We start from the raw sequence: 27,022 nt of genomic DNA on the forward strand, positions 1-27,022 counted from the left end.
GTTGAAAAGACAACTGACTACCCTTCCGCTGAATACTCTCTGGTGGAGGATGTAGCCCTCCACTTCACGTGTTTGATGGACAGACTGAACGAGCAGCGCCTGTTTCAGCCGGACCTGTGCGACGTGGACATCGTCCTAGTTCAGCAGAAGAGCATCTTCCCCGCCCACAAGGGGGTCCTTGCCGCGTACAGCCAGTTCTTCCACTCTCTCTTCACCCAGAACAAACAGCTGCAGCGGGTAGAGCTCTCCCTGGAGGCCTTGACTTCCCAAGGCCTCCAGCAGATCCTCAACTTCATCTACACCTCCAAGCTGCTGGTGAACGCCTGCAATGTGCAGGACGTCCTGAACGCCGCTGCCGTGCTGCAGATGAACAACATCGCCTCCTCCTGCCAGGAGCTCATCAACACCAGATCCCTCAGCCTGGCCATGGCCAGCGACATGGCCCTGCCCCCCGACGCCTGTGGCAACTCTGTCCCCCCGCAGTACTACTGTGAGATTAAGCAAGAGGTGGACTCTCTGCACCCCAAGATCTACGCCCGGGAAGGAAACGATCCCTACTCAGTGCGAGTAGAGGACAGAATGGGTGGAGACGGCAACCAGCACCTCCCGGCTGTGGCTGCCAAGCAGTATTACAAGGAGGAGAAGGACAGTGGCCTGGCCACCATGTGTAAGATGGAGGGCGGGGAGTCTGAGGAGGATCTGGACAGCCAGAGCTCTTACAACCGGGAGCAGATCATTGTGGAGGTGAACCTCAACAACCAAACCCTCAATGTCTCCAAGGGGATGGAAGGGAAGCCCACCGCCAACGAAGCTGCTGCCGTGATCAGCCGACCGGACGGGGATGGACGTGACACCGAGGAGGAAGGGGAGGAGGAAAACGAGGAAGCGGGGGAGGAGGAGGAGGACGCTGAGGTGGGGGAGGAGGAAGAGGAGGAGCACAGTGAAGAGGAAGACCTGGAGGAGACCACCGAGGAGGAGGAGGAAGAGGAAGACGACGAAGAGGCGTCCGAAGTGAAAAGGGAAAAATCTGGGCAGCCCCGCAGGGGGAGCAGGTCGTCCAAGGCCACCAAGTCCACCATGTCCACCCGGTCCCAGGATCTGGCCAAGGTGGTGGAGGAAGAGGAGGGCCAGCGTGGGAGGAAGAGGAAAAAGGAGCAGGATGGGCTGGGCCCGAAAGTCAAGCTGGAAGAGAAGCAGCACTACCCCTGCAAGAAGTGCCCCCGCGTCTTCAACAACCGCTGGTACTTGGAGAAGCACATGAACGTCACCCACAGCCGCATGCAGATCTGCGACAAGTGCGGCAAGCGCTTCCTGCTGGAGAGCGAGCTCCTGCTGCACCATCAGACGGACTGCGAGAAGAACATCCAGGTGAGCCGCAGTCCTGGCCCGCCTGGCCCCAGGGCGCTGCAGAGGGGCCCGGGCACTCTGGGCCACCGCCTGGTGACACGCCAGAGGTCTGCGGGGATTGGGCATCATACTCTCCCAGCAGAGCCACGAGTGATGCTCCGAGTACTCTGAGATTGCGGCTGGTGCTCCTTATGGCAGTGAGGTGTGTGTGTGTTGTCCTGGGGCTCTAATGATACCAGATCTTACTTTGGCTCCCAGTTACCCCGCACATCCCGATCCCTAGTGGGTGGGGAGGAGAGGCAATAAGTGATCTACACTGCGTGGCTCTGACTGCCTTATAACAGGAACAAAACCACTGAGGTACAGTAGAGGCATGGCCCAGAATACTGCTGTGTCCTGTGGGGTCACTATAGCCTTCTGAGGTGTTGCTGGAGTGCTTTGTATTTTAAACAAAGACAGGCACAGGTGGGGCTCTGTCCCGCTTTTTCTGACTGAAAGACTGGGAGGGCTGGGGGGCAGGGTTGTCCCTAAATAACAGGGTCTTTGAGAGGCAGGAATAAAAATGTAAACATGGGGGTGAGGGTAGGGGGTAGGGAATTGAAAGGATCCTGGATTGAAAGCTACATGCCCCGAAATTATAGAATCATAGAATATCAGGGTTGGAAGGGACCTCAGGAGGTCATCTAGTCCAACCCCCTGCTCAAATGCTATTAAAGGGGCTCATCATGAGGATTAAAGGCTTGGCCTAGTGTCAGAGCGCACTGGCATGGCACCTTATATTGGGCAGGATGTGGGCACAGAGAGAACACGGCATAGAAAGCTAGGTGACGTAAGGCTGTGATGAATGGCTGGCGCCAATGTGTTTGAAGCCCGTGTTAACAGTAGCACTGCAGGTCCATAGCTCTGACACCAGAAAACTTCCCACCAGAAAACATCCCACTGCTCTGACATCACACCCACAGGAGCTCTCTTACTTTAAGGCAGTGGTTCTCAACCAGGAATATGCATACCTTGGGGGTACCCAGAGGTCTTCCAGGGGGTACATCAACTCATCTAGACATTTGCCTAGTTTTACAACAGGCTACATAAAAAGCACTACCAAAGTCAATACAAACTAAAATTTCATACAGACAGTGACCTATTTATACTGCTCTGTATAGTATACACTGACGTGTAAGTAATATTTATATTCCAATTGATTTATTTTATAATGATATGGTAAAAATGAGAGAGTAAGCAATTTTCAGTAGTAGTGCGCTGTCACACTTTTGTATTCTTATGTCTGATTTTGTAAGCAAATAGTTTTTAAGTGAGGTGAAACTTGGGGTACGCAAGACAAATCAGACTCCTGAAAGGGGGACAGTGGTCAGAAAAAGTTGAGAGCCACTGCTTTAGGGTGTTGACAAATGTCAGTTGTAGAACTGCAGTGCCAACTGCTGGAAAGAAACTAAATTGCAGCACTGCAGCGAGTGGACAGTGGTATGCATCCTCGTGTTATTGTGTAAACGTGAAATATGAGCAACAGGGAATCAAGGAAAACGCTGGGTTTCTGTGACCCCAAACCACTCAAGCATTGCTCTCTTGTTCTGCAGTCACTGCCCCCTGCCTCCCAGTGTGTTACACTGAGACACAAGGAAATTCCTTATCTACCTGTGTGAGTGTCTTGGCAACAAGGGTTGTCTGGTACAATTAGAATCTCGAGCAATGATGACCAAGGATTTTATCAAGGTTGTTTAGTATGTAGACGAGAGGAAAAAGTAAAGCTAATTTCTTTGTGTATATTTACGTGTACACACACACACACACACACACACACACACAGCATAACCCCACAAACAGAGCACAACCCTCTCCCAACACACACAGAGCACAACCCTTGTATCCAAATGCCCTGATCCAAGGAACAGCTAGCAGGTCTGTTTCCAATATTCCCTACCAATTTACCCAAGTTCGGATAATCCATGATGCTACTGTATATAGGTACTTATCTAATGTTTCTTGTCATTTTCATACATATACTTAGGCCTTGTCTATAGTAGAAACATTGCACTGGCTTATCCAAACCGATTTTAAAAATCAGTCAATCAATCCAGTTACATTGATACAAACTCTTAACATAGACACACTTCAGCCAATTTAACCCTGTCTTAAATTGATTTAGCTTAATTTGGAAATTTGCTGCGTGAGATAAAACAGCTTTAATTCTTGCTCTAAATCAGTTTAGCTTTTGTGTCAGCGAATTTCTGAATTCAATTAAACTAGTGTAATCCTTGCTTAAATCGCTTTAAGTATGTCTGCTTTAGAGGTTTGTACCAGTTTAACTAGTTTTAATGGATTCTTAAAATAGATTCAGTTAAACCAATGCAACTTTTCTAACATAGACCAAGTCTTCTTTAAGAGTAATTTATTGGCTGGCTGCTACAATGGAACAATACAGGTGACATGAACCAATCAGAATCCAGGAAAAGTTTAATAATGCTGAATGCTGCAGCTGCATTGATTAATCAGTAAAAGTGAATTTTTAAAAAATTCTCCAACAAATCTTCTAATCCATGTTGAACTGTTTTATATGATGCTGTCATGACTAATATATATATCCTAGATAGTCCCATGCTATCCTTCCAGTGCTTGAGTGATTTATTTTTAAATTAATCCAGCTGTGATCTTGTGTGGGTTATCCCTAAAACTATAGCTATGGGCAGTGAGGTTGGTGAAGCCACGTAAAATTCGAACTCTTGCCCTTCCATTACCCACGTGTGAGGGATACTGAGGGATAAGGACTGGGCGTAAAAGACGCAGGAAGTATAGGAATGCAGAAGGCTTCAAATAAGATAGGTTCACTCTAAGCATAAATAACACTGCTTATAACCAACTTCTTGTGTCGCTATTTCTGGGGGAAATAGGGAGGCACAGTACAGGCCCACCATGGTTGCGAATCTCCCACAATGGAGAAACCACATAAGAAGGGGAAAAAAATGGTCCATAGTTATGGGTAAGGCTACGATTTAGTCATGGGTATTTCTAGTAAAAGTCATGGACAGGTCATGGGCAATAAACAAAACTTCATGCCCCTGACCTATCCATGACTTATACTATAAACACCCCTGACTAAATCTTGGGGAGTCACTGCTGTGGGGAGAGGCGGCACCAGCCATGACATCAGCTGCTGGGGGCTGCCGGAGTAGCAGCTGCTCCGGCCACCCTGGAAATCGCTGCTCAGGTGGTCCCCAGGGCCAGCCGCACCGCCTGAGCAGCGGCCGGTGCAGCTGGCCCTGGGGCTGCGCCAGCAGCAGCCGGTGTGGCTGGCCCCAGGGCCACCTGAGCAGCTGGCCCCGGAGCCAGCTGCTTGGGCGACCCTGGGGTCAGCCACACTGGCCGCTGCAGAAGTCATGGCGGTCACGGAAAGTCACGGAATCCGTGACTTTCCGCCACCTCCGTGACAGACACAGAGCCCTAGTTATGGGCCACGTTCTGGTATCCTTACTCAGCCTGAAGAGTATTTTATCCCAAGCATTCCTATTGAAGTCAGCAGGCCAGATCGTCACCTGTTGTAAGTCAACATAGCTCCATTGAAGTCAATAGATACATCAGCTCCACCAGCTAAGGTTCAGACCCATTTGCATCCACTCGTAAGGGTAAGGCACTGCTCAACATGAGTTCGAATATCAGAATCTGGTGCTAAGGTCCTGAGACTGAACTTAAAGCAGAGTTTAAACTTCTGTGTACTGAATGAATTACACACACAAAAACCCTATATTGAAATATTACGGTTGCAATCTCCATCATTCAAAAATGTCAGAATTAAGGTTGTCTGTGCAACCTTAATTCAGCCCCTTGCATGTATGCATTATGGTACAATCTTTTTGGATGATCAGATACTGTTTTTTTTCACAGGACCCTTGCCTCATTCAGTGCACAGGATAGTTATTCAGTATTTGGTTTTCTCCTCATAGTTCAGTGTGCACCCTTGTGTTATTTTACTGCACACTATTCAAACCCCGCTATGAAGATGGAATCATTAATGCCCTTATGGGCTTTTCTGTGGCCCACATCATTGTCTATCCAAGTGCTGCACAGACAGTCACCAGTCTATCTTCACATCACCCGGGGAGGTGCAGGGATGGTATTATCCCCATTTTACAGAAGAGGCACTGAGGCACAGAGAGATTAAGGTTAAAAGTTTTCAGTGATTTTGGGCAACCAGTTTGAGGCAGCTAGGACCTGATTTTTCAGAGTACTTTGCATTAAATAGCAATTTATGTGTTCAGGGCACAGCTCCCATTGACTTCACTGGCAACCGTGAGTGCTCAACACTTCTGCAAATCTGACCCCAGGGTCTCAAGATGGCACCCAGAAAATGAGGACACACAATTAGTGACTGCCTGTGAAAAGTTTGATTGAAGTGATTTGTCCAGCATCACATAGGCACTGTGCAGCAGAAGCAGGGATAGAATCCAGTTTCCAGGGCAGCATTCAACTGCCTTAATATTGTAACCATGGGTGTGTCTACACTGCAACACCCGTAGCTGGCCCGTGTCAGCTGACTCAGGCTCATAGGGCTTGGGCGGCGGGGCTGTAAAATTGCAGTGTAGATGTTTGGGCTCTTACGAGAGGGGCAGGTCCCAGAGCCCAGACTCCAGCCTGAACCGAAATGTCTACACAGCAATTTTTAGCCCCACAGCCTGAGCCCTGAACCTGAGTCAGCTGACATGGGTCAGCAATGGCCATGCTGCTGGTCTTTTGTTCCAGTGTAGACGTACTCAACAAGGCAGGAGTCCCGCAGAAAAAATGGTAGGTGATCATGTAATTAAAGATTGTATCATAATGTATATGCACAAGGGAACAGAATTAAACTTGTACAGACAACCTTAATTCTGGCATTTCCTAACTTTTGAGTACTGGACTTCAACCAAAATTGCAACTTTTCTGAGAATTTTCAGGCAAATATTTTGATTGGTTTGAATTTAAACTAATCTATTTTATAAATCTACATACAAATCATTGTGCCTGTGAAGGATTTTTGCCTGGTACTGTTTTCTTGTACAGTTGAGCCTTTTTTTTTTTTTTTAAAGTCTCAGTGCAAATCTATAGAAGTTTTTTGTGCATTTTTGTGGTAAAATAAATATTATGAGCGAATTTATGTTCTTTCTGCGTCTGACAGTGATGCTAAGCTTGTACGGCAGTGAGACGTTCAGTTCTTTGATCTGTGTGGTGAGGGAATAGCATTGTGGAATATGAAGAGTGCTGTGACATTGTGCCGGCTTGGGGAAAGTACAAGTATCTAACCTGAAGGAGGTTAGAGAGTAGGGCTGGTTGAAAACACATGGATGACTTTTTTTTTTTTTTCAACACGAAATGGCTTTCTGAATAATACGAATGTGCTGGACAGTGCTCAGAGCATAACTGGGATTGTGTAGTTAATGAGGTGGTTCTCTGTGGGACATTCAGAAGCTGCAGAAGTTGGAAGGTGTGTAGTGAATGAAGGAGGGGACTGCAGGAAGAGAAAGGAGGGTCTCGTGGCTAAGGCAAATGCTGCCCTGAAGAATTGGAATCAGTCCCTGCCTCTGCCACTGAGTTACTACGTGATGCTGGGCAAGTCACTTAAACCAAACTTCCCAGGTGGCCATTGTGTCTTCTTTAGTTCTTTCTTTCTGGGTTGTCCGAACTTCAGACACCTGGGGTGTGACTTGCTGAAGTGCTGAGCACTCCCAGTCTGAAGTCAGTGGGAGCTTTGCTTTGAACATATAAAGCGCTAGCTCAGGGGTTGGCAACCTTTCAGAAGTGGTGTGCCGAGTCTTCATTTATTCACTCTAATTTATGGTGTCGCGTGCCAGTAATACATTTTAACCTTTTTAGAAGGTCTCTTTCTATAAGTCTATAATATAGAACTAAACTCTTGTTGTATGTAAAGTAAATAAGGTTTCAAAATGTTTAAGAAGCTTCATTTAAAATTAAATTAAAATGCAGAGCCCCCCCGGACCAGTGGCCAGGACCCGGGCAGTGTGAGTGCCACTGAAAATCAGCTCGAGTGCCACCTTCGGCACACGTGCCATAGGTTGCCTACCCCTGCGCTAGCTAATGCAGGGGAAGGAAAGCTCATTTTCCAGAAGGGCTGAGCTATGCGTTGTAGCCACAGCGCTGAATTCTGAAGACAAGGCTTGAAAGCACTCTGGTAACGTGCAGCTCCTGGGAGAGAGATGGGGAACGGAAGCAGTAGACACATCTGATCCCATCCCTGAATGGATCCCACAACACTTTACACACATGGCTAACTGATGTCGAGCAAGGCTAGGCAGCGATTTGGGCAGGCAAGGGAGAACAGTTTTCCCTCCACACTGAGAATGCAGATAAACTGGGATTGACAGAATAAAATGGCCAAAAGTGGAGTTAAGCCCGGATGCTAGATTTAACACATTGGTGATTATACAAAGTGCCCCGGGGTCTTCAGTGACCACATAGGTTTGATTTTACAAGCCCCATCCAGATTACAGCATGTGCTGCAGGGCAGTGCCCCCTCTGCTGGGGCTTTGATTCAACACCGGGCTTACCTTGGTGAGTCAGTAATTTGTCACGTCTTTCAGCGGTCTCCAGACCTTGGGGGTTTCCCATCCAAATGCTGGCCAAGTCCAACCCCGTTTAGCTTCTGTTCTCCCCAGCCCTGGCGGCCAGAGGTGGCGTGGCGGCGGAGCGGAAGCCTATTGAGCTGGCACCATGAGAAGCAGACAGTGGGTTAATCCCTGCAGTTCTTCCCGTGCTGTGAGCTGTGCTCCTTAAATGGGTCTTGAAACCAAATTTGCTGTCAGTCTCTTCAGGGAATGTGACAGATACAAACTTAGGGACGTGGTGGGGGTGGGGATTAGCAAAAGGAGAGGGTCTTGGGAGGCCAATAAAAGATAACTGTTGCCTGTGAAATGTGAATTGGCGCTGTGTCCCTGTGTCTCATTGCTGCTGGGTAAACACAGCTCAGGGATTATAGCAAGCGACACTATCCCGTCTCTGACTCCTTCACGGTAAAATGTGTTCAGGACGCTGGGATGCTTGATCATCCGAAGTCAGCGATTCCTTAGCAATCCTGTGACTTGCCTATTCCAAGGGGCAGCTCTTTTCCCCCGAAAAGTTATCACCTGGAAGTGGAGCAGAGAGCGCTAGAGCCAGATTATGGCTCTGCGAGCCGCTGGCTGTTGGCTAGGGCTAGTAGGAAAACACATGTAGTTCTTGAGCAGGGTGGAGCAAGGTGATATGCCTGTGCATGGCTTAGTGCCTCTAGGGGGCAGCACCTTGAGCAGCTGATGTGGTGGGGCAGCTCGCATCTTGGCTCTTCCCTGCGTCCTGCTCCTATTCATCCCTTACCCTAGGCCCTGCAAGAGGCTGTTGAGCAGCAGCAGATCTGCAAGAGACAGAGGTGCTGCAGGGAGTGGTGTGGTAATCCAACAGGGGCACTCTTCCCTGGGCGGTTGGTGCTGAGCCAGCGCCCAAGCCTGGCAGTAGAGGGCATTGTGCTGAGAGAGGCCCTCTTCTGAATGTGACATAAAACTGAAGCTTTGGCCGACTGGCCATTAACGATCCCATGGCAGCTTTATGGTCAGATTCCCCTGGGATAACTATATCCAGCCTCCGTAAATCCCTCCTGCAGTGACAAGTGGGATCAGTATTCTGGTGTTATACTGTGTTAAACTCCCCGCCCCCCAGAGAAGGCTGCAATTCAGTGAGGGGACAAAGCGCTCCCTGTGTGTACTGTAGCAATGAGTGGAGCTTGTCATGCAAGAGTTTGGTGAAGCTGTATCGACTCCCCTGCTCGCTCTTGCCCTCAGTGACGCTCAGTCCCGCTGTCATTCCCCTTCGCGGTGATGGCTCCCAGCGAGAGCGTCAGGGGAGCGGTGAAGGTGAAGCCTCGCTCATGGTGCCTGACAGGTCAGTTCCAGCCGAGCCCCGGAGCTAATGAAATCTGGGGCTGCAGTGCCTGCTCCTGCAGGAGGGCTGTAACCTGTAGGGCAGCGTGTGGTAAGTGGCAGATTTAGGACTTTGTGGGGTTCTTCGTGATCCGGTGCTAGCTGGAAAGACAGTGAAGGAAACCTGGGCATGCGCTGGGCTCTGATTGCGAGACTATAGGCGGTTATGCCATGTGAGCATTATTAGTTACATTACGGTAGTGCCCTGGAACCCCAGTCAAGGAGCAGGGCCCGCATTGTGTTAGGTGCTGTACAGGCAGGTAACACAGACAGTCCCTGCCCCAGAGAACCCATGGTCTTGGCGATTCTGCGCCCAGCCGATGCTGATGTCTGGCTGGACTCCTTTGGGATGGCTGCTGCTTTCGTGCTAGGCCTGAGCCAGTGTGGGAGCTGGTATGGCCTCGGGGGGAATACAAGGAGCTTGCATGCAGCGGCAGACGAGCACTGGCTGAACACATTGCATGCTGGGATACCACCATCCCCAGCTGGCAGGCAGCCCAGGGAATCTAGTGCCCAAGGACAAGGCGGTCCTGGCGCAGACCCCACACTGTAGTGCAGCTAGCAGCTGGGAGGGCGTCTCCAGGTTCTCTCCGCCCTGTGCCTTCCCCCTCCCTAGAGCATGTACAGCACTAGCCTGAAGCTGACGAGAGAGAGAGGCTGAGCCAGGCCAGTCTAGGAGGTTCTGGCTGAGGTTTGCTCAGTCTTTCTGTTCATTTGAATCCAAAGCGAAGTTCCAGGGGATACAAGCTCAGGAGGATCCTAATCAATCCTGCAAACACCACTGGGTTTTGGGTCGATCCCTCCAGCGTTGCTGATGGTTTGAAGACACACAGCCTATGGCTTACGTTCCGAACGACACCCCAGGCTTGCTGGGGTCTAGGATATCCATCCTCCTACCCATGTGCCGCTGCTTAGTCCGTTCACCGTAACTCTGTTTGCCTCTCGGCTTGCTAAAGTAATGATGGTAGCATCCTCTGCCCAGGGGAGGAAAGAGAGGATCTGCACAACAGCAGATGCCCAGCCTCACCGCCACACATGTCCCACTGCCTGGGATCCAGCCCTCATGCATCAGAACTGGAGTGGATCTACAGCACAGGCCCTCAGCAGCCAGCAGCTAGGCTGAGAGCAGCCAGCGCTGCACCCTATAAACTAGGGCTGGTCAAGAATTTTCCCTCAAAACTTTTGTGACAGCAAATTGGATATTCCGCTCAAGCTGAACGAGTACCTTGGGGCTTTTCGACCAAAGGTCACCATTTTCTGAGAGAAAATTTAAAGAAACTCAGTTTGTTTTCATTTTTGGCAAAATGTTCCAGGCGCGGGATTATCCCATTTCCCGACCTGCTCTGCGACAACCATGTGGTCCCCATTGGGGTAGCCAGCTCTGTTGTCTGGTGCAGAAGGGCTGGGGTGGGGCGTTGCTCTCTCCTTCTCCATGCACTCTCCTTCTCCTTTGGAGCACGGTTGACCTTGTAGAACTCAAGTGGGCAAGAGGAGTGTGATTGTTAGGAGTGCACAGGGGAGCAGCATAGCGTGAAAAAATTCTGTCTGGACTAGGGTGACCAGATGTTAAGGGGAAAATATCGGGACTGCCGTAGGGGGAGCGTTTTTTTTGTTTTTTACACTCACCCGTCTGGGAGTTCGGCAGCAATTTGGCGGAGAGCCCTTCAGTCGCGGACGGTCTTTGGCGGTATTTTGGTGGCGGGTAATAAACCTTGCCGCCAAAGACAGAAGCACCGTCCGCCACTGAAGGACTCTCCGCCGAATTGCCGCCGAAGACCAGGAAACAAAATATCGGAACAAATGGCATCTCGACCGTACTCTGGACAGGATGCGGGACAAACTCCTCAAAATCGGGACAGTCCCGATTTTATCGGGATGTCTGGTCACCCTAGTGTGGACCCCCTATCATGCCCACCCACTGTAAGGCGACAGTTTGTCCCATGATGCTACGTTTAATTTTGTAAGCTGGGGACCCTTCCCTGTATATTTCCCCCTCTGGCGTATTTCAGCCCCTGTCTTATTCTTCTCTTCCCTTGCAGTGTGTGACATGCGGGAAAGCATTTAAGAAACTCTGGTCTCTGCACGAACACAATAAAATTGTCCATGGCTACGCGGAGAAGAAGTTCTCCTGTGAAATCTGCGAGAAGAAATTCTACACCATGGCACATGTTCGGAAACACATGGTTGGTGAGTGCATGGGTGTTTGTGCTGGGGCTGCGGGGGCATCACGCTTAATGGAGATGCAGTTTAACCCTATCCCTAGACTGCGCTGAAGAGGTTTCCCACATATCTCTTAAAAAACTGAAATTAGAGCTGGTCAAATGACAGATTTTTCAGTTCATTGGCAGTTCTGGAAAACGGGGAAAAATAGGTTCCAGTTGAATTAAATGTTTTATTAGACAAAATCAAACCATTTCAATTCTGACCATTTTTAATGTTTTTGAAATTTTTAAATAAAATTCGTTTTAAGCCAAAAAATTGAAACGGTTTGTTTAACAAATGTCTAAACAACATGTTTTCATTTTTCTGAATTGCTGTCAAATGAACAATTCAGCGAAACTAACATGTGAATTCGTGAAACGTTTGGGTGTTGTCAAACGTTTTTTTTTGCTTGAAAAAAAAGATTGGCCGAAAAATTTCACCCTAAATGAAATGTATGTGTTCTCCGGAACTAGTTTATGGAGGAGATGAGAGACGGACGCTTTAGAGACAATGCTGTTTTCCTTTTGCTAATAAAGTTCCTTGTTGAGCGTTAGAAGAAAGCGACTCTTATGGTGAATCTTTACCATTGGCAGGTTGTCGTTGTCACACTTTCAGGGTAACTGCACCTGTATTTTCCCTCTGAGGCTAGGTCTACACTACAGCGGGGGGTCGACCTAAGATACGCCACTTCAGCTACGTGAATAGCGTAGCTGAAGTGGCGTATTTTAGGTCGACTTACCTGGCTGTGAGGACGGCGGCAAGTCGACCGCTGCCGCTCCGCCGTCGACTCCGCTACCGCCTCTTGCCGTGGTGGATTTCCGGAGTCGACGGTAGAGCCATCAGGGATCGATTTTATCGCGTCTTCACTAGACGCGGTAAGTCGATCCCCGATAGACCGATTGCTACCCGCCGGATCGGCGGGTAGTGAAGACAAGCCCTGAGATCCAGTTCAGGAGTGCCCAGTCTGGTCTCTGGCCTCCAGCCATCACCTGTCTCTGGGTAGAGACCCTTGTCCCACTCCCTTCTGACTGGCGGTTTATGGCTGCACAGCTCCCTGCCACACCCTATGGTATCTCCAGCAGCTCTGACAGACACCTAGCCCCCTGCTCTTTAGTTTCTCTCCAAAGACAACTTGTCATTGTTTTTTTACCGGTGACCACACAGCTCTTCCAAAGGTCCTGTCTGTTTGCTGAATCAAAAGGAAGCCTATTTAAACTCAACCTTTTATACCTGAAGTCTTGCTTTGTCTCCCAGCCTCCTGAAAATGGGTAAAATCAGTCGCTCCCCCAGTGCCCCAGGAGCTCAGGCTTCAAAGGCTGGGAATCTACATAGCCAGCCTTGAGATTTTGCATAAATCACCCTCTGGTAATTCCATATTCCGCAGGAAACCAACTCAATAAGCCAAGAACACTCAAATACACGTCGCCCGTATTGGTGCAGAGGGCTATGAATAGTCTACAGCTCATACTGTTTGGTCCGTCTCAAAAGAATGGCTTTTTGAGGTTTTCCTGATTTAAACATAAAATACAATATGCCCGCCCCAAAGATGCTGCGTATAGTTGCAATATCTGTCACAGGTCTCAAGTGGCTTGTGACAGAATTTAAGTGTGGGTCTGCTCAGAAAAGGGACTATATAAAAATGACCCTGTCTTTTCAATGGCTTTCAATCAGAGTCAGAGGAAACTGCGGCAGGACGAGCTTTTGGTGCTTGTTAGCCCTGCAGAACCAACCCAGCTATGGGAGGGTGAGCTAGGGTCTCTTCCTCCTTGTGCATGATCGACAGGATTGTTAATTAAGTTACATGGTCAGAGGCTGCTCTTCAGTTATTGAGGACGGTGGGGCTTGAAAGGAGTAAGAGCAGGCAACATGTGGCCTGCTGGTTATATGCATGAGAAGGAAAGACTCCAGCTGGACTCTGAGATCCCAGGATGAGTTTGCAGGGCTGTTGGTTAGGGAAAAGCCTCTCTTTACTGAGCAAGTTTCACCTGGATTTATTGAAAGACAGTAGTTACTACTCTTTATTAAAGAGAAACAAAATAGGAGACAGCACAATTTTTTGTTTCAAAATATTAAAAGCGAGGGTGATAAATCCAAAAGTTCAGAGAATACACTGGCGGCTAGGCAGCGCGGCCAGTGAGTTATGAGAGGTGTGTGTATTGTTTCATAAAAGTTATCGCTGTTTATTTAAAATCACTTCATGCCATTTGCCCCGTCTTTCCCGAGCTAGCTCAGCTGTTAATCTAACACAGACGTTAAGTAGCTCCATTTCTCATTCATTCCCATGGCAGCCCTCTGAGGTACAAAGTCCGGATCGCCTTACTTTGGCGTGCCAGCGATGGGCTCCGTCTGGAGGGAGCACCGGGGCGTTCTCACTATTACGGTCACTTTGTATCCCCTTCCCCTTCGAGTCTTATTGCCTTTTTGTCTTCATTTGTAGCTCACACCAAGGATATGCCGTTCACATGTGAGACGTGTGGGAAGTCGTTCAAACGCAGCATGTCCCTGAAAGTCCATTCTCTTCAGCACTCCGGGGAAAAGCCTTTTAAATGTGAGGTAAGAGAAGAAATTCTGCAGACACCCCTTCCGCAAAAAAAATCCCTCCCCCCACACCCTCAACATGGTGAGTCACCTGCTTTCTGCTTGGGACTTCCAGTCTCAAATTAGCACACATTCATGCCCGGCCCCCACCACAAGCCCTTCTGCATCTGAACTCTTTCGTGCTAATTGCTTCCATTTCTTGTAACCCAGAGGATCTTTCTGTCATCCAAGCCTTGCCATATGCTTTACAAAGGCTAATTTAGCCTTCCATAAGGCCCTTGGGAAGGAGATAATACCTAACGAACCAGCTAGTCATCACCAGGGATCCTAGTTTTCCGTGATAACCCCCCTCCCCGCCCCCGAAATTCTGTAATTAAAAGGAACCCATACGTATCAGGTTTTCCCGCGATTAAAATGAAATCTGATGGCCTGAGCCCCGCCGTCCGGGGTTGACAGCCCAAGCCCCGTCAGATTCTCTGTAAAAATGCAAATTCCGTGTTTTTCCGCAGCAAACGGATTTCGAGGATCCCTGCTCATCACTAGTGTGAGTGTTCATCACTGCCCCCTTTTGGGTGTAATTTGAATAGCCAACAGTCTCCTTCTAGCCCAGGTAAACTGTGCTTGTGGAGCAGAGCTCTGTCCCCCGTGGTCTCTGTGGATGGCCGCTCTTGCCATCAGTAGCCATAGCGGGCAGCAGACTAGTTACATTAGTACTGTGCTCATTTTGCAGGCAGGGAAACTGAGGTCTCAGAGATTCTGACTTGCCCAGACTCTCATGAGTAAATAGCCAGGCTGGGGAAGGAGCCCAGGAGTCCTAGCTCTCAGTACTACATCTTACCCACAACCCCATTACTTCTGTCTGCTACCAGCTTTCACTCATTGTCCTGCGGAGCAAGTTAAGGGCTTAAGCCAACCTGTAACTATCGGGGGTCAGGAAGAAACTGTCCCAAGGAGCAGGTTATCCCATAAAGTACCTATCTGAACCACCCTCTGAAGCAGCTGGTGCTGGTCACTGTTGGAGACAGGATACTGGACTAGATGGACCATGAGTCTGATCCAGCGCGGCAATTCCTGTGTTTCGTGGAGGAAAGCAGCGGGTTGGTTTGGGGACTGGCATTGAGATAGAGGTTTACACCTCCCAGGTCACCAATCCACAACCACTGGCTCTTTTATGAGGGATCTCAGCCCAGTTCTTATTGGACAGGCATCCATGCCACAAAATCAGCAGCGCAACTGGCACTAGTTGCTACCCTCAGTGAATATCGTGTATTTAGATTTTCAGAAAGCCTTTGACAAGGTCCCTGACCAAAGGCTGTTAAGCAAAGTAAGCAGTCATGGGATAAGAGGGAAGGTCCTCTCATGGATTGGTAACTGGTTAAAAGAGAGGAAACAAAGGGTCAGAATAAATGGTCAGTTTTCAGAATGGAAAGAGGTAAATAATGGTGTCCCCCAGGGGTCTGTTCTGGGACCAGTCCTGTTCAATACACCTCTACCCCAATATAACGCTGTCCTCGGGAGCCAAAAAATCTTACCACGTTATAGGTGAAACCGCGTTATATTGAACTTGCTTTGATCCGCCGGAGCATGCAGCCCCGCCTCCCCCCCCCGGAGCGCTGCTTTACCGCGTTATATCCGAATTCATGTTATATCGGGTCGCTTTATATCGGGGTAGAGGTGTATATTCATAAATTATCTGGAAAAAGGGGTAAACAGTGAGGTGGCAAAATTTGCAGATGATACAAAGCTACTCAAGATAGTTAAGTCCCAGGCAGAATGCGAAGAGCTACAAAAGGATCTCACAAAACTGGGGGACTGGGCAACAAAATGGTAGATGAAATTCAGTGTTGATAAATGCAAAGTAATGCACATTAGAAAATTATACATGTAATATTATGAGTCTAAATTAGCTGTTACCACTCAAGAAAGAGATCTAGTTGTGGATAGTTTTCTGAAAACATCCACTCAGTGTGCAGCAGCAAAAAAGCCAACAGAATGTTGGGAATCATTAAGAAAGGGATAGATAATAAGACAGAAAATATCATATTGCCTCCATATAAATCCATGGTACGCCCACATCTTGAATACTGCGTGCAGATGTGGTCGCCCCAGCTCAAAAAAGATATATTGGAGTTGGAAAAGGTTCAGAAAAGGGCAACAAAAATGATTAGGGGTATGGATCAGCTGCCGTATGAGGAGAGATTAATAAGACTGGGATTTTTCAGCTTGGAAAAGAGACAGCTAAGGGGGGATATGACAGAGGTCTATAAAATCATGACTGGTGTGGAAAAAGTAAATAAGGAAGTGTTATTTATTCCTTCTCATAACACAAGAAATAGGGACCACCAAATGAAATTAATAGGCAGCAGGTTTAAAACAAACAAACAGGAAGTATTTTTTCACACAACGCACAGTCAACCTGTGGAACTCCTTGCCAGAGGAAGTTGTGAAGACCAAGACTATAAAAGGGTTCAAAAAAGAACTAGATAAATTCATGGAGCATAGGTCCATCAATGGCTATTAGCCAGGATGGGCAGGGATGTTGTCCTTAGTGACCGTTTGCCAGAAGCTGGGAATGGGCGATAGGGGATGGATCACATGATGATTACCTGTTCTGTTCATTCCCTCTGGGGCATCTGGCACTGGCTACTGTCGGAAGACAGGATACTGGACTAGATGGACCTTTGGTCTGACGCAGAATGGCCGTTCTTATGTTCTTATGTTCTCATTGCCTGAATAAGCAGAGGGAGCCAAGGATTGAATGGGCATGAGACTGAATGACCGTCTCGCCCACTGAGTTGGTCATCCAGGCTGTGTGTTGAAGCACATTGAAAAGGCAGCATTGTGGGTAGCTTGCACCACCTCTGCCTCTGCAGTTGCTACTCAATGGATGCAAAGAGAGCCCTGCACTGGAGGCCTCTTTGCTCTGGTGCTCTCCCCTGCTTTTCTATACTTGTTTTTTTAAATGGTAATAAACATAACATTGTTTGAATTAAGAACTTGTGGGTCCTAGTGCAGGGCTTTCTCTTTGCTCTAGCCTGGAGTGGCTATGCTAATAGTTACTTATGTTTCCCTATGTTGGTCCTGCTTTGAGCAGGGGGTTGGACTAGATGACCTCCTGAGGTCCCTTCCAACCCTGATATTCTATGATTCTATTACTGCTCTGATCTCAACTTTGGTACTCCAATACAATCCCATCAAATGGAACAATCCACAGAGGTTAGTGCAACTGCCCTCTTTCTGTTTTAGGAGTTTTGGTGTAACCCACATTGATACGAGGATCTTTGTCCCTCTCTAGTGGCTGGATGACATATAGGCACTTATGGACTCCTCCCTTCAAGTTAATGGACCAGGTCCAATAGCTCAGGCACTAGAGATTAGTGCTTTTAGATCCAGAGCTCTTAGGTTCAGTCCCTGCCAATGACCCACCCAACGGTTACTTAAATGGTCTTGACATCAGTAAAACGCTGCTTCTCCATGTGGTTATGGCTGCTCAAACCAATAAGCAGACAAAATCTCTGCTCTGAGGAGCCTAGAAACCACTCTACAGCCAGCCCAGACTAAGCTATTTGGATACCAGTGTGAGTTGAAAGAATAATAATCTTGCTTTGGAAATGGGATTTACATGCCCTTCCATCCACCGCCACCTCTTAAAACTACCTCCCCCTCTTCCCCGCCCCCCAGGATATTTTCCCCTATGATCATTGGATATGGTGATTTAGGAAGGTGCACGTCAACAGCCTCCGTGGGTATGTCTGCACTGGAGTTGGAAGGTGTAATGTCCACCTCGAGCAGACATCGCCATGCCAGCTCCGAGGGAGCTAGCCCATTAAAAATTGAAGTATATCCGTGGCAGCACAAACGGCAGAAGGGGCAAGCCACCTGAGTTTGTGCCTAGGCTCTCAGACGGGATCGTACGTGGGGCAGCGAGCCCCTTCCGCCACTCACGCTGCCACAGCGACGCTTTTGTTTTTAGCCTGCAAGTGCGGGGGGGGGTCTCCCCACGCTGGGAATTACCCCTCCAGGGCAGGCATACCCTCAGACATGGAATCTTATAAAATGTATCAGCTTAGCAGACTTATTGGCTGACCTCATTGAGCAGAGGTCAATGTATTCTGGAGCAAAAGGCCACTGCTTTTATTATCCCTGATGCTACAAACTGCTGGGGGTCGCCCTCAGAGGCTCCCTATGTGAAAGGGGTCACCGGTACAAAGGTTTGAGAACCACTGATCTAGTGGCTACCTAAAGGGCTGGAAATCAAGAGAGCTGGGTTCTCTCCCTGGCTGTGATGTGCTTTGGGTGAGTCCTTTAAACTCTCTGGTCCAGATCCTCAGCTGATGTAAATTAACGTAGCTCTACTAACTTCAACAGAGCTACAGTGATTTATACCAGCTGAAGATTTGGCCTTCTGTGCTTTAATTCAGTGGCTCTCAACGTTTCCCGACTACTGTACCCCTTTCAGGAGTCAGATGTGTCTTGTGTACCCCCAAGTTTTACCTCATTTAAAAACTACTTGCTTACAAAATCAGACATAAAAATACAGAAGTGTCACAGCACACTAGTACTGAAAAATTGCTGACTTTCTCATTTTTACCATATAATTATAAAATAAATCAATTGGAATGTAAATATTGTACTTACATTTCAGTGTATAGTATATAGAGCAGTATAGACAAGTCATTGTCTTTATGAAATTTTAGTTTGTACTGACTTCGCTAGTGCTTTTTATGTAGCCTGTTGTAAAACTAGGCAAATATCTTGATGAGTTGATGTACCCCCTGGAAGACCTCTGAGTACCCCCAGGGGTACGCGTACCCCTGGTTGAGAACCACTGCTTTAGTTACCCCATTTGTAAGATGAGGATAATAGTATTTAGCCACCCTTGAAAAGCTCTTTGCTAGAAATGTATTTCCTTCTCACCCCCCAGCCCCAGAAAACGACCCTGATGTAAGATGGCCATAGCCAGCCCTAGAGTGGGTGTGGGTTGAAGGCAAGTGCTTAATTTGTGCTTGGGCTTGCCAGGGTTGAGTCCCGGCAACTCTAGGCTTGGTAGTTCATAGCCCCGGCACCTCTGGGCTTGCCGCATCCATTATGAAAGTAAAAAAATTGCTTGAGCCCTGTGTGATGGTGCCCCCCATAAGGCTTTAGGGAAATATGCTTATGAATGATATATATAGATAGATAGATAGATAGATAGACACAACTGGAATATGTTTTATGCTACATATGCCATGTAACATATCTATGTAAAGGTTATGATCTACTGAATCGATTAATCCTATTTGTATGCATGTATCATTTTTTGTATTCAAAGTTATGAATATTGGCTGCATACTTGTTTGATTCTAAGTAGGTTCTAGTGAAGCAGTTGGTCAGCTTCCTGAGAAAAGACCATTCTCAGTAAGTGCCCAATCAAGAAGCCCTTAAGTCAACAATGAACTTGGAAACGCCAATCCACATCTGGGCTTTCCCAGGAATGTGGCTTGGCTGGTAAGGAACTCAGTCACGCATGGACATGTGACTTGCCCAGGGGACGCCAAAACTCCATTTTGTAGCTGGACTTTGCATAGGAGAGTAAGCTTCCTTTTACAGACTAGTCTTCTTCTAGCCTGGGTCCAGCAATCACTCACACCCCCTGTAGTTACTGTCTTTTGTCCCAGTTCCTTTCAGGTATCCTTGGGAGTGGAGAGGCTCTCTCTTTAGCCAGCTGAAGACAAAATGGAGGGGTTTCCCCTGGGTTTAAATAGACTTTCCCTTGTGGGTGGAGACCCCCTCCTCTCTCCTATACAAGCATACAAATAGGATTAATCGATTCAGTAGATCATAACCTTTACATAGATATGTTACATGGCATATGTAGCATAAAACATATTCCAGTTGTGTCATATATACATATATATACATTCATAAGCATATTTCCCTAAAGCCTTTTGGGGGGCACCTCTTTCATTACAGATTAAGCACTGGTTGAAGGTCCAGTACCTCCCAAACTATCAGAGCTGGAACTATTTTCTCCACTACAAATCCACGAATCCCCATTTCTGATACCTGTCTCTTGTCTGCAGCCCTGGTATATTGTGAGAAATGTTACCATGCAGGTTTGTAAGATGTATTTTTTTCAAATAACTTTTCTCTCCCTCCGAGGCCTGTCCAGTTGGACTCTTGTTCACTGACCACCTGGCTTTAACGGCGGAGGGATACTAAAAGTAGCACTACATCAAAGAAATTCCACACACTCCACTTTGTCTGGGAAAACTGGCTTTCTGACTGTAACTCCTTCTCTGCTGCCTTCTCCAAGTTGGGTTGGGCTGGGAGGGCATTGCGTATGCCATTGTTGTTGGTCCACAGGTGTCTCAAGCTGAAAAAGGGAAAAAGGAGGAAAATCCTTTAATCTGGCAACTGGTTCCCAGACTCGCATTTACACCTAGCCTTTGGCTTTCCTTCCCTTCCCCCAAAAGCCTGGAGGAGGAGGTGGGCTTTGCAGTACACACTGAAGATCAACAGATTAGGGTTATTTTGGCCCCTAGGTGGGGAGTGAATTATGCTGTGTTCCAGCACACTGCTGGTTTGGAGAGGCTGGTGAATGTACAGAGAGGAGAGGAATATAAGCATGACCATACTGGGTCAGACCAATGGTCCATGTAGCCCCGTATCCTGTCTTCCGACAGTGGCCAATACCAGGTTCTTCAGAGGGAATTATTGAGTGAGCCATCGCCTGTCATCCAGTCCCAGCTTCTGGCAGTCAGAGGTTTAATGAGTTCCAGAGCATGATGGATGGTCCAGTGGTTAAGACACTAGCCTCAGACTTCATGAGACCTGAGTTCAAGGCCTTGCTCCGCCAGTGACTCTTTATGTGATCTTACTGTGCCTCAGTTCCTCCCTCTGTAAAATGGGGACAATAGCACAGCCCTACTTCGCAAGGGTGCCATGGGGATAAAGATATTAAAGAGTGTGAAGTGCACAAACACTATGGTAACAGGGGCTGGATAACTGCTGTAGATTTCAAGGCCAGAAAGGACTACTGTAATCATCTGGTCTGATTAATAGATATCAAAATGTTTCTTAATGGGAGTGCCTGATTTCAGGGCTCCTACAGGGCCACATGGATTCCACCTGGCACTAGTACATCACCCATCCACAGGATATTGATGTAACAGACACATTAAAACAATGGCGAGTGTGAATTCAGAGAATCCCGTATTCTGCAGCTACAATCGTTCTGAATTCCATGGTTCTTCCAGCCACTACAGATGCAGGGTCACTATCTGCTTTTATCTAATTTCCCTAAATGGCCACACAACTGCTGCTGGGGCATAAATTCACCACTGGAAAACTGCACAGTCAAAAAGAAAGTGCTGAATAATCTGGCTGTTTTCCTTGTAGGAATGCAAAAACTTCCGCCAAGCCACAGAGTTGGTGGAGGGAACCATGTGAAGCTGTGAGCTCGCTGGAGCTTTGGCTTGTATTCTGGCCCTGGAAGGTAGCAAGGTACAAGCTTGCTCATGTGAAAGTTCCTCGTCAGCAGGCTGCGAATAGTACACCTGTTTTACTGTTTCTTTTTATCTTCTGGGTTCCACTGGCCATGCATGTAAGTTCCCTGTGCCGCCTAGCTATGTGCGCTTCCTGACCTGATGTGGCTTTAGCACCAAGCCTGTGTGCAGAAAATGACCATTTTGCTTTCCAGTGTCCTCAACTACATAGAGCAAGGTGTCTTCTCTGCTTCCTCCAGAACTGAGCAGCAATACAGTAAATCCTCTTGCTCTAATGCATTTGAATAAGGAGTCTTAACCACTCTTGTAGCCTGGGATAAGCGTCCATCTATTGATCCTTCTGTTCCCCTTGACCCTGCTTAGGAATGTAGAACCTATAGTTATGTCGCCAAGCCATGTGCTTCAACAGAAGGTGGGAAGCCACACTTCAGCACTTAATTGTGCAGTAATTTATCCTGACCCTGCTACTAAATCCTCGTCAAGCATGAAACAGGATGAATGGGAGCCCTTGGGACTTTGCAGTTACACTATTGTTCTTACACGGGAGTGAGGGTCGCTGACTGAGCGGGTGGCATTCTTCCCTCTGAGTCAGCCCTGGATCAGCACCTCGGCGTGGTGTTGAGGAGCACTGAGGTGAGGTGTGCACTCTTTCGGATGAGACAGAAAACCAAAGCGCTGACACTCGTGGTCATCGAAAGGCCCACCGTGCATTCTGTGAGAGCCCCAGGGTCCCGGACAAATTCCATTGTGTACATGTCCCACCTCTTGAAATTCCCCCTGCATCGTCAGCTTAGGAAGTCTCTTCCCTATCTACAAAGATGTTGCACCATTACTGGTGCAAAATAGCCACGGCAATCCACCCCAGAGAGAGCTGGCTGCATCTCAGGATAGGCAAGTGATTCCTGACTGTGAGCACTTGTGGGTTCTCCAGGCTGTAAGGTGTTGTGTGAACGTAAGTCATCTCTTTAACCATCATGGTGGGACAGTGTGACATACTCAGGGTACAATCCAGACTAGTGAGTAGCTGTGTCCCCTTGCCCTCTAACCTGGGGTTCCCTGTACAATGCCTTGCTGCTGTACCCTCCAGTCTGGACTGCTCCCATACAGCTTCCAGCATGTAAATCACTCCCAGATACGTCTGTGTGTGCTGCAGCCAGCCAGCCACACTTTGGCTCTTACCAGCCTGGTTTTATTGCAGGGTGACCCCAACACCCCCCAGTTCCTGGTCCCCCCCCCCAGCAATGCACCAGCGCCAGGCCCCCTCCCCACTAATCCCCTGGGCTGCGTCTGTCGCTGGGGGAGGGGGCTTGGGAGAAAGGGGGGAAAATGGGGGCGAGGTGGGGACAGGAAGAAGCGGAGCGGGGCGGAGGGAGTTGTCCCAGGCCCTGCACCCCCCTAGGAATGCACAGAGGGGCCAGCTGGGGGATAGGGCTGTCTGCCGGCACTGCCGCATATGAAGCACGCAGCTGCGTATTCTGCATATGCCTAAGGACGGCCCTGCTCCAGACACACCAAGAAATCAGTTATCTACAGCCAGGCACCTAGCTACCCCAGAATATGCTCTGAGGAGAAAGTCCGGGATACACCTGTTAACACACTTAAAACTGCCTTCACCAAGCAAGGACACTCCCTCAGAGAAGTGGATCACATCATGGAATAGGTCTCTCTGAGTCTCCAAGAGAACCTGCTTCAATACAGTGGAAAAAACCCTACTGATCACACACCTACCACCTTACATGCCTACCACCCCACACTGGAACCCATACGGGGTATCATCAAACAGTTACAATCCATGCCTGATGGGGACTCCATCCTGAAATAAATCTTTCCTGAACCTGCTCTTCTGGCCTTCAAATAACTCCCCAACCTCACCTAACTTATCATCAAAAGCAAGCTCCCCACAGACCAGGACACACCAACTGAACATGGCACCAGAACAACAGATGTAAAATCTGCAGACATATCTCCACTGCTACGATGATCAATACCCCCCACAACACACCATTCAAGATCCGGGGGTCCTACACATGCCTCTCACAACATCTGGTGTACCTCATCCAATGAATCAAATGTCCCAACAACTATGTGGATGAAACCAGAGACAATCACTACACTCTCGAATGAACTCTCACAGTAAAATGATAAAAGACAAAAACACCCTATCACCCATGGGCAAACACTTTCCACGAAGTGATCACTCCATATCTGACCTCTCAGTCCTCATCCTGAAAGGAAACCTGCACAACGCCTTCAAAAGACGAGCCTGGGAGCTTAAATTCATAACTTGGCTAGACACCAAAAATCATGGACTCAATAGAGCTACTGGTTTAATGTCTCATTACTACAATCTGTAACCCACTAACTCCTTGTCCTATGACTGCAGACTTCATTTTGAATGGTTTCTTGCAACGTGTGTTAGCTCTTTATGCTTAACAATCTGCTCCACCTTGTACTTAACTGTGATGCTCTGAGTACGTTTCCCAGACCCAAAGAAGAGCTCTGTGGAGATTGAAAGCATGTCTCTCTCACCAACAGATGTTGGGCCAATAAAAGATATGATCTCACCCACCTTCTCTCTCTCACTTCAAGGTAGATACAGTGCAGTCCATGCCATTGACAGCATCGAGATCTCTCTAGGATGAGACCCAATATCTGTGCTTCCATCTGCACCACTCAGACACTAATAATCCCATGATTCTTTTCATAAGAGGAGGATTTTGATCTGTTGTCCTTGGGCAATATGTGTCCCCTTCCCATTGCTGGCATCATGCATCTGGGAGCTGGCTCTTGCCGTTCACCCTAGCCTGGAGTACAGTAGCTTGGGATCAATCCAGATCCTCAGATGGTGTAAATCAGCATAACTCTATAGAAGTCAATGGGGCTAGGCTGATTCACAGCAGCTGGTGTTGGCCCATAGCGTGTAAAGTGTTCCTGGATCTTCTGGGATGCAGTGAACAACGTTATCATTAGAGGGGGGTCAACATTTTTCCATCAGAAAATGCTGTTTTGTCAACATGGAAATGTTTCCTGGGATTTTGATGAAATTTTCAATGCAAAAGTTTCCAAACAATTTGTGTAAATTTTCTTGTTTCGTTAACTTTATATTTTTATATTATAATCATGTTATTGTTACATATGTTATATAATAATTTTGACATTATTGAAACATTTTGTTTTGATGTTTCCAAATCAAACTCTTTTGTAATTTCTGTTCCATAAAATATTCGACTTTTCGTCCTGATGTGGGTTGAAATGTTGAACTTTCGCCTGGCATAGAAATTCTGTTTCCTGACCAGCTCTGATCCTGACCTACTATTAATGCGCTTACTCTGCAACTTTATGATGTGGATATAGTATGAAAAAAAATTGTGTGATAGTTTTTCAGCAAATTCCTGAGGCAAAGTGTATCAATTTAATTCTTTGCTTTTATTTTATTTATTTTATTTTTGTTGTTTAGAGCCCAAGAAATGTTTTTTAACTAGTCCTGCAGATTAAAATACTTTTAGAATTGGTGATGAGTTGGTAAGTAGTTGTTCTAGTGAAAAGGATGTAAAGTGCTAGGTTACCTGTTGAATGTTCCCCCGTCACCGCCCTGGACTGCTTGTCCTCTCAGCCATTTACTGTCTGCACCCCCCCCACCTCTTCCTCTCCCTGTAAGGGAAGGCTTGTGCGCTTCAGATAACAACTTTGTTCTGTGAGGCACCATGTAGGACACTGAAGATAAAATCAGTTTTTCCTAAATTAGACAAGCTTTTAGCTCAGCCCAAGAGGGATTCTTTCTGGGAAACTGGAGCTCTTTCAGGTTTTAGTGCAATATGCATGGCTGAATTATTATTTGACCTATTAATCCTCAAGTCTTTAGGAGAGGTCTTAATAAAAACCGAGCAAGGGCTTAATAAAAGTTGAGTAAAGGCATTAGGGTTTGGCCCCTAATCATAAGCCTAGTTATTTGGAATGTCTCATAATAACATTGAGTTCATAGCTAGGAGTCATTATTCTGCCACTGACTCCTTGTGAGCCTTGGGCAAGTCACTTAACCTCTCAGAGCCTCAGTTTCCCCTCTGTAAAACAGAGTTCGCTACCCATGACTGAGCTTGAACGAGCGAGAGACTGCTGCAGCTGAAAACCCTCTCCGCTCCTGTTCTGGGCTATTTCTGTTCAGCCACCTGCCTTTGTCTCTCACTTCATCCTCTCCCTTCCAGAACTGCAACGAGCGATTCCAGTACAAGTATCAGCTGCGCTCTCACATGAGCATCCACATCGGACACAAGCAGTTCATGTGCCAGTGGTGCGGGAAGGACTTCAACATGAAACAGTATTTCGATGAGCACATGAAAACGCACACGGGTGAGAACTCTCCCGACGTCCAGTTTCCTCACCCCCAGCTACAAGGCATCGGGAGCACCCTGCTTTAGCTTCTGCCTCCCCCGAGAACCTCTGGGGATGTGGAGCAGGGAATATCTCTGCTGCTCCCCTTCCGCCCCCCATTCTGGTGTGTCGGGATAGGTTCTGTTCTGCGACGGGCTGTTCATTGGTGCCTGGTTAATAATGGGATGGGAGCATTAGTGATGCCTAGGAGCTATAGCTGATGAGATGTATAGCCCTGCTGCTCCATTGAAGGGCTGGGTGATTGTGAGCTGGCCCAGTGCAAATCTGGCTCGAGGTGGGAGATGGAGTTTGGGATTACTGGTCCCCACCCTATTGAGGGGAGGAACTCACCTCCAAGCCGGGGAGGGAGCTCCCCAGTCTGGGCTCTGTTGGTGAGCTGGGAATGGCATTGATGGGTTTGGAAGGAACTCCAGCACTCCTGAGCTAAGTGGGGGAGGCTATCGGTGGGGAGGGCCAAGCCGGGGAGATGGGCACCCCTGAGCAGCGGTGGGAGCGGTCCCTAAACCAGCCATCCCCTCGTCCCCCAGGTGAGAAGCCCTACATCTGCGAGATCTGCGGCAAGAGCTTCACCAGCCGCCCCAACATGAAGCGCCACCGCCGGACCCACACGGGAGAAAAGCCCTACCCCTGCGACGTGTGCGGCCAGCGTTTCCGCTTCTCCAACATGCTCAAGGCCCACAAGGAGAAGTGCTTCCGGGTCAGCAACCCCCTGGCTTCGGACACCACCAACCCCGCCAACAACGGCGGCGGCCTCTCCGCTCCCCAGGGTGCCCCCTCGCCTCACTCACTCACTTTGCCACTGCTCCACCCCCTCCCCCCTCCTCCTCACCTACCGCCACCGCCTCCCCTGTTCCCAGCCGGGCGGGTCAATTCGAACAACTAGGCCAACGTGCGCACGGACTGCTCTGCCACGCAGGGAGTGCCCAGTGGGCTGCTCGGTCGCGTGACGCAGGGAGAAGGAGGGAGGCGGTTAATTCTCTCTCTTTCGATTTTTTACCCTCCCTTGGTTTTATGATGAGCCCGTCAGCCTTCCGGCAAAAGGAGAGGTGCTCTGGGCCACAGCAAGCTCCCAGGCAGCTTGGCGTGCCGGCGTTCAATCAGGGTGTAGAC

At 48.2% G+C, this 27,022-nt stretch overlaps 1 protein-coding gene across 1 annotated transcript; it reads left to right on the plus strand.

The window, feature by feature from the left end:
- ZBTB47 (zinc finger and BTB domain containing 47) lies at positions 1-26,795 on the plus strand. The gene is made up of 5 exons (XM_065399888.1): positions 1-1,368; positions 11,336-11,483; positions 13,936-14,051; positions 25,726-25,870; positions 26,440-26,795. Exons 1-5 carry the CDS (start codon positions 76-78, stop codon positions 26,793-26,795), a joined length of 2,058 nt encoding a protein of 685 aa, XP_065255960.1. The 5' UTR covers positions 1-75.
- Positions 26,796-27,022: the final 227 nt, after the last annotated feature.

The sequence above is a fragment of the Emys orbicularis genome, chromosome 2 (genome assembly GCF_028017835.1).
Source record: "Emys orbicularis isolate rEmyOrb1 chromosome 2, rEmyOrb1.hap1, whole genome shotgun sequence".
In the NCBI taxonomy this organism is placed as follows: Eukaryota; Metazoa; Chordata; order Testudines; family Emydidae; genus Emys; species Emys orbicularis.

Coding starts and splice junctions, on each gene's coding strand:
- ZBTB47 (XM_065399888.1), top strand. CDS start 76: ATGGACAGACTGAACGAGCAGCGCCTGTTTCAGCCGGACCTGTGCGAC. Junction 1,369..11,335: donor ACTGCGAGAAGAACATCCAG/GTGAGCCGCAGT, acceptor CTTCCCTTGCAG/TGTGTGACATGCGGGAAAGC. Junction 25,871..26,439: donor GCACATGAAAACGCACACGG/GTGAGAACTCTC, acceptor CTCGTCCCCCAG/GTGAGAAGCCCTACATCTGC.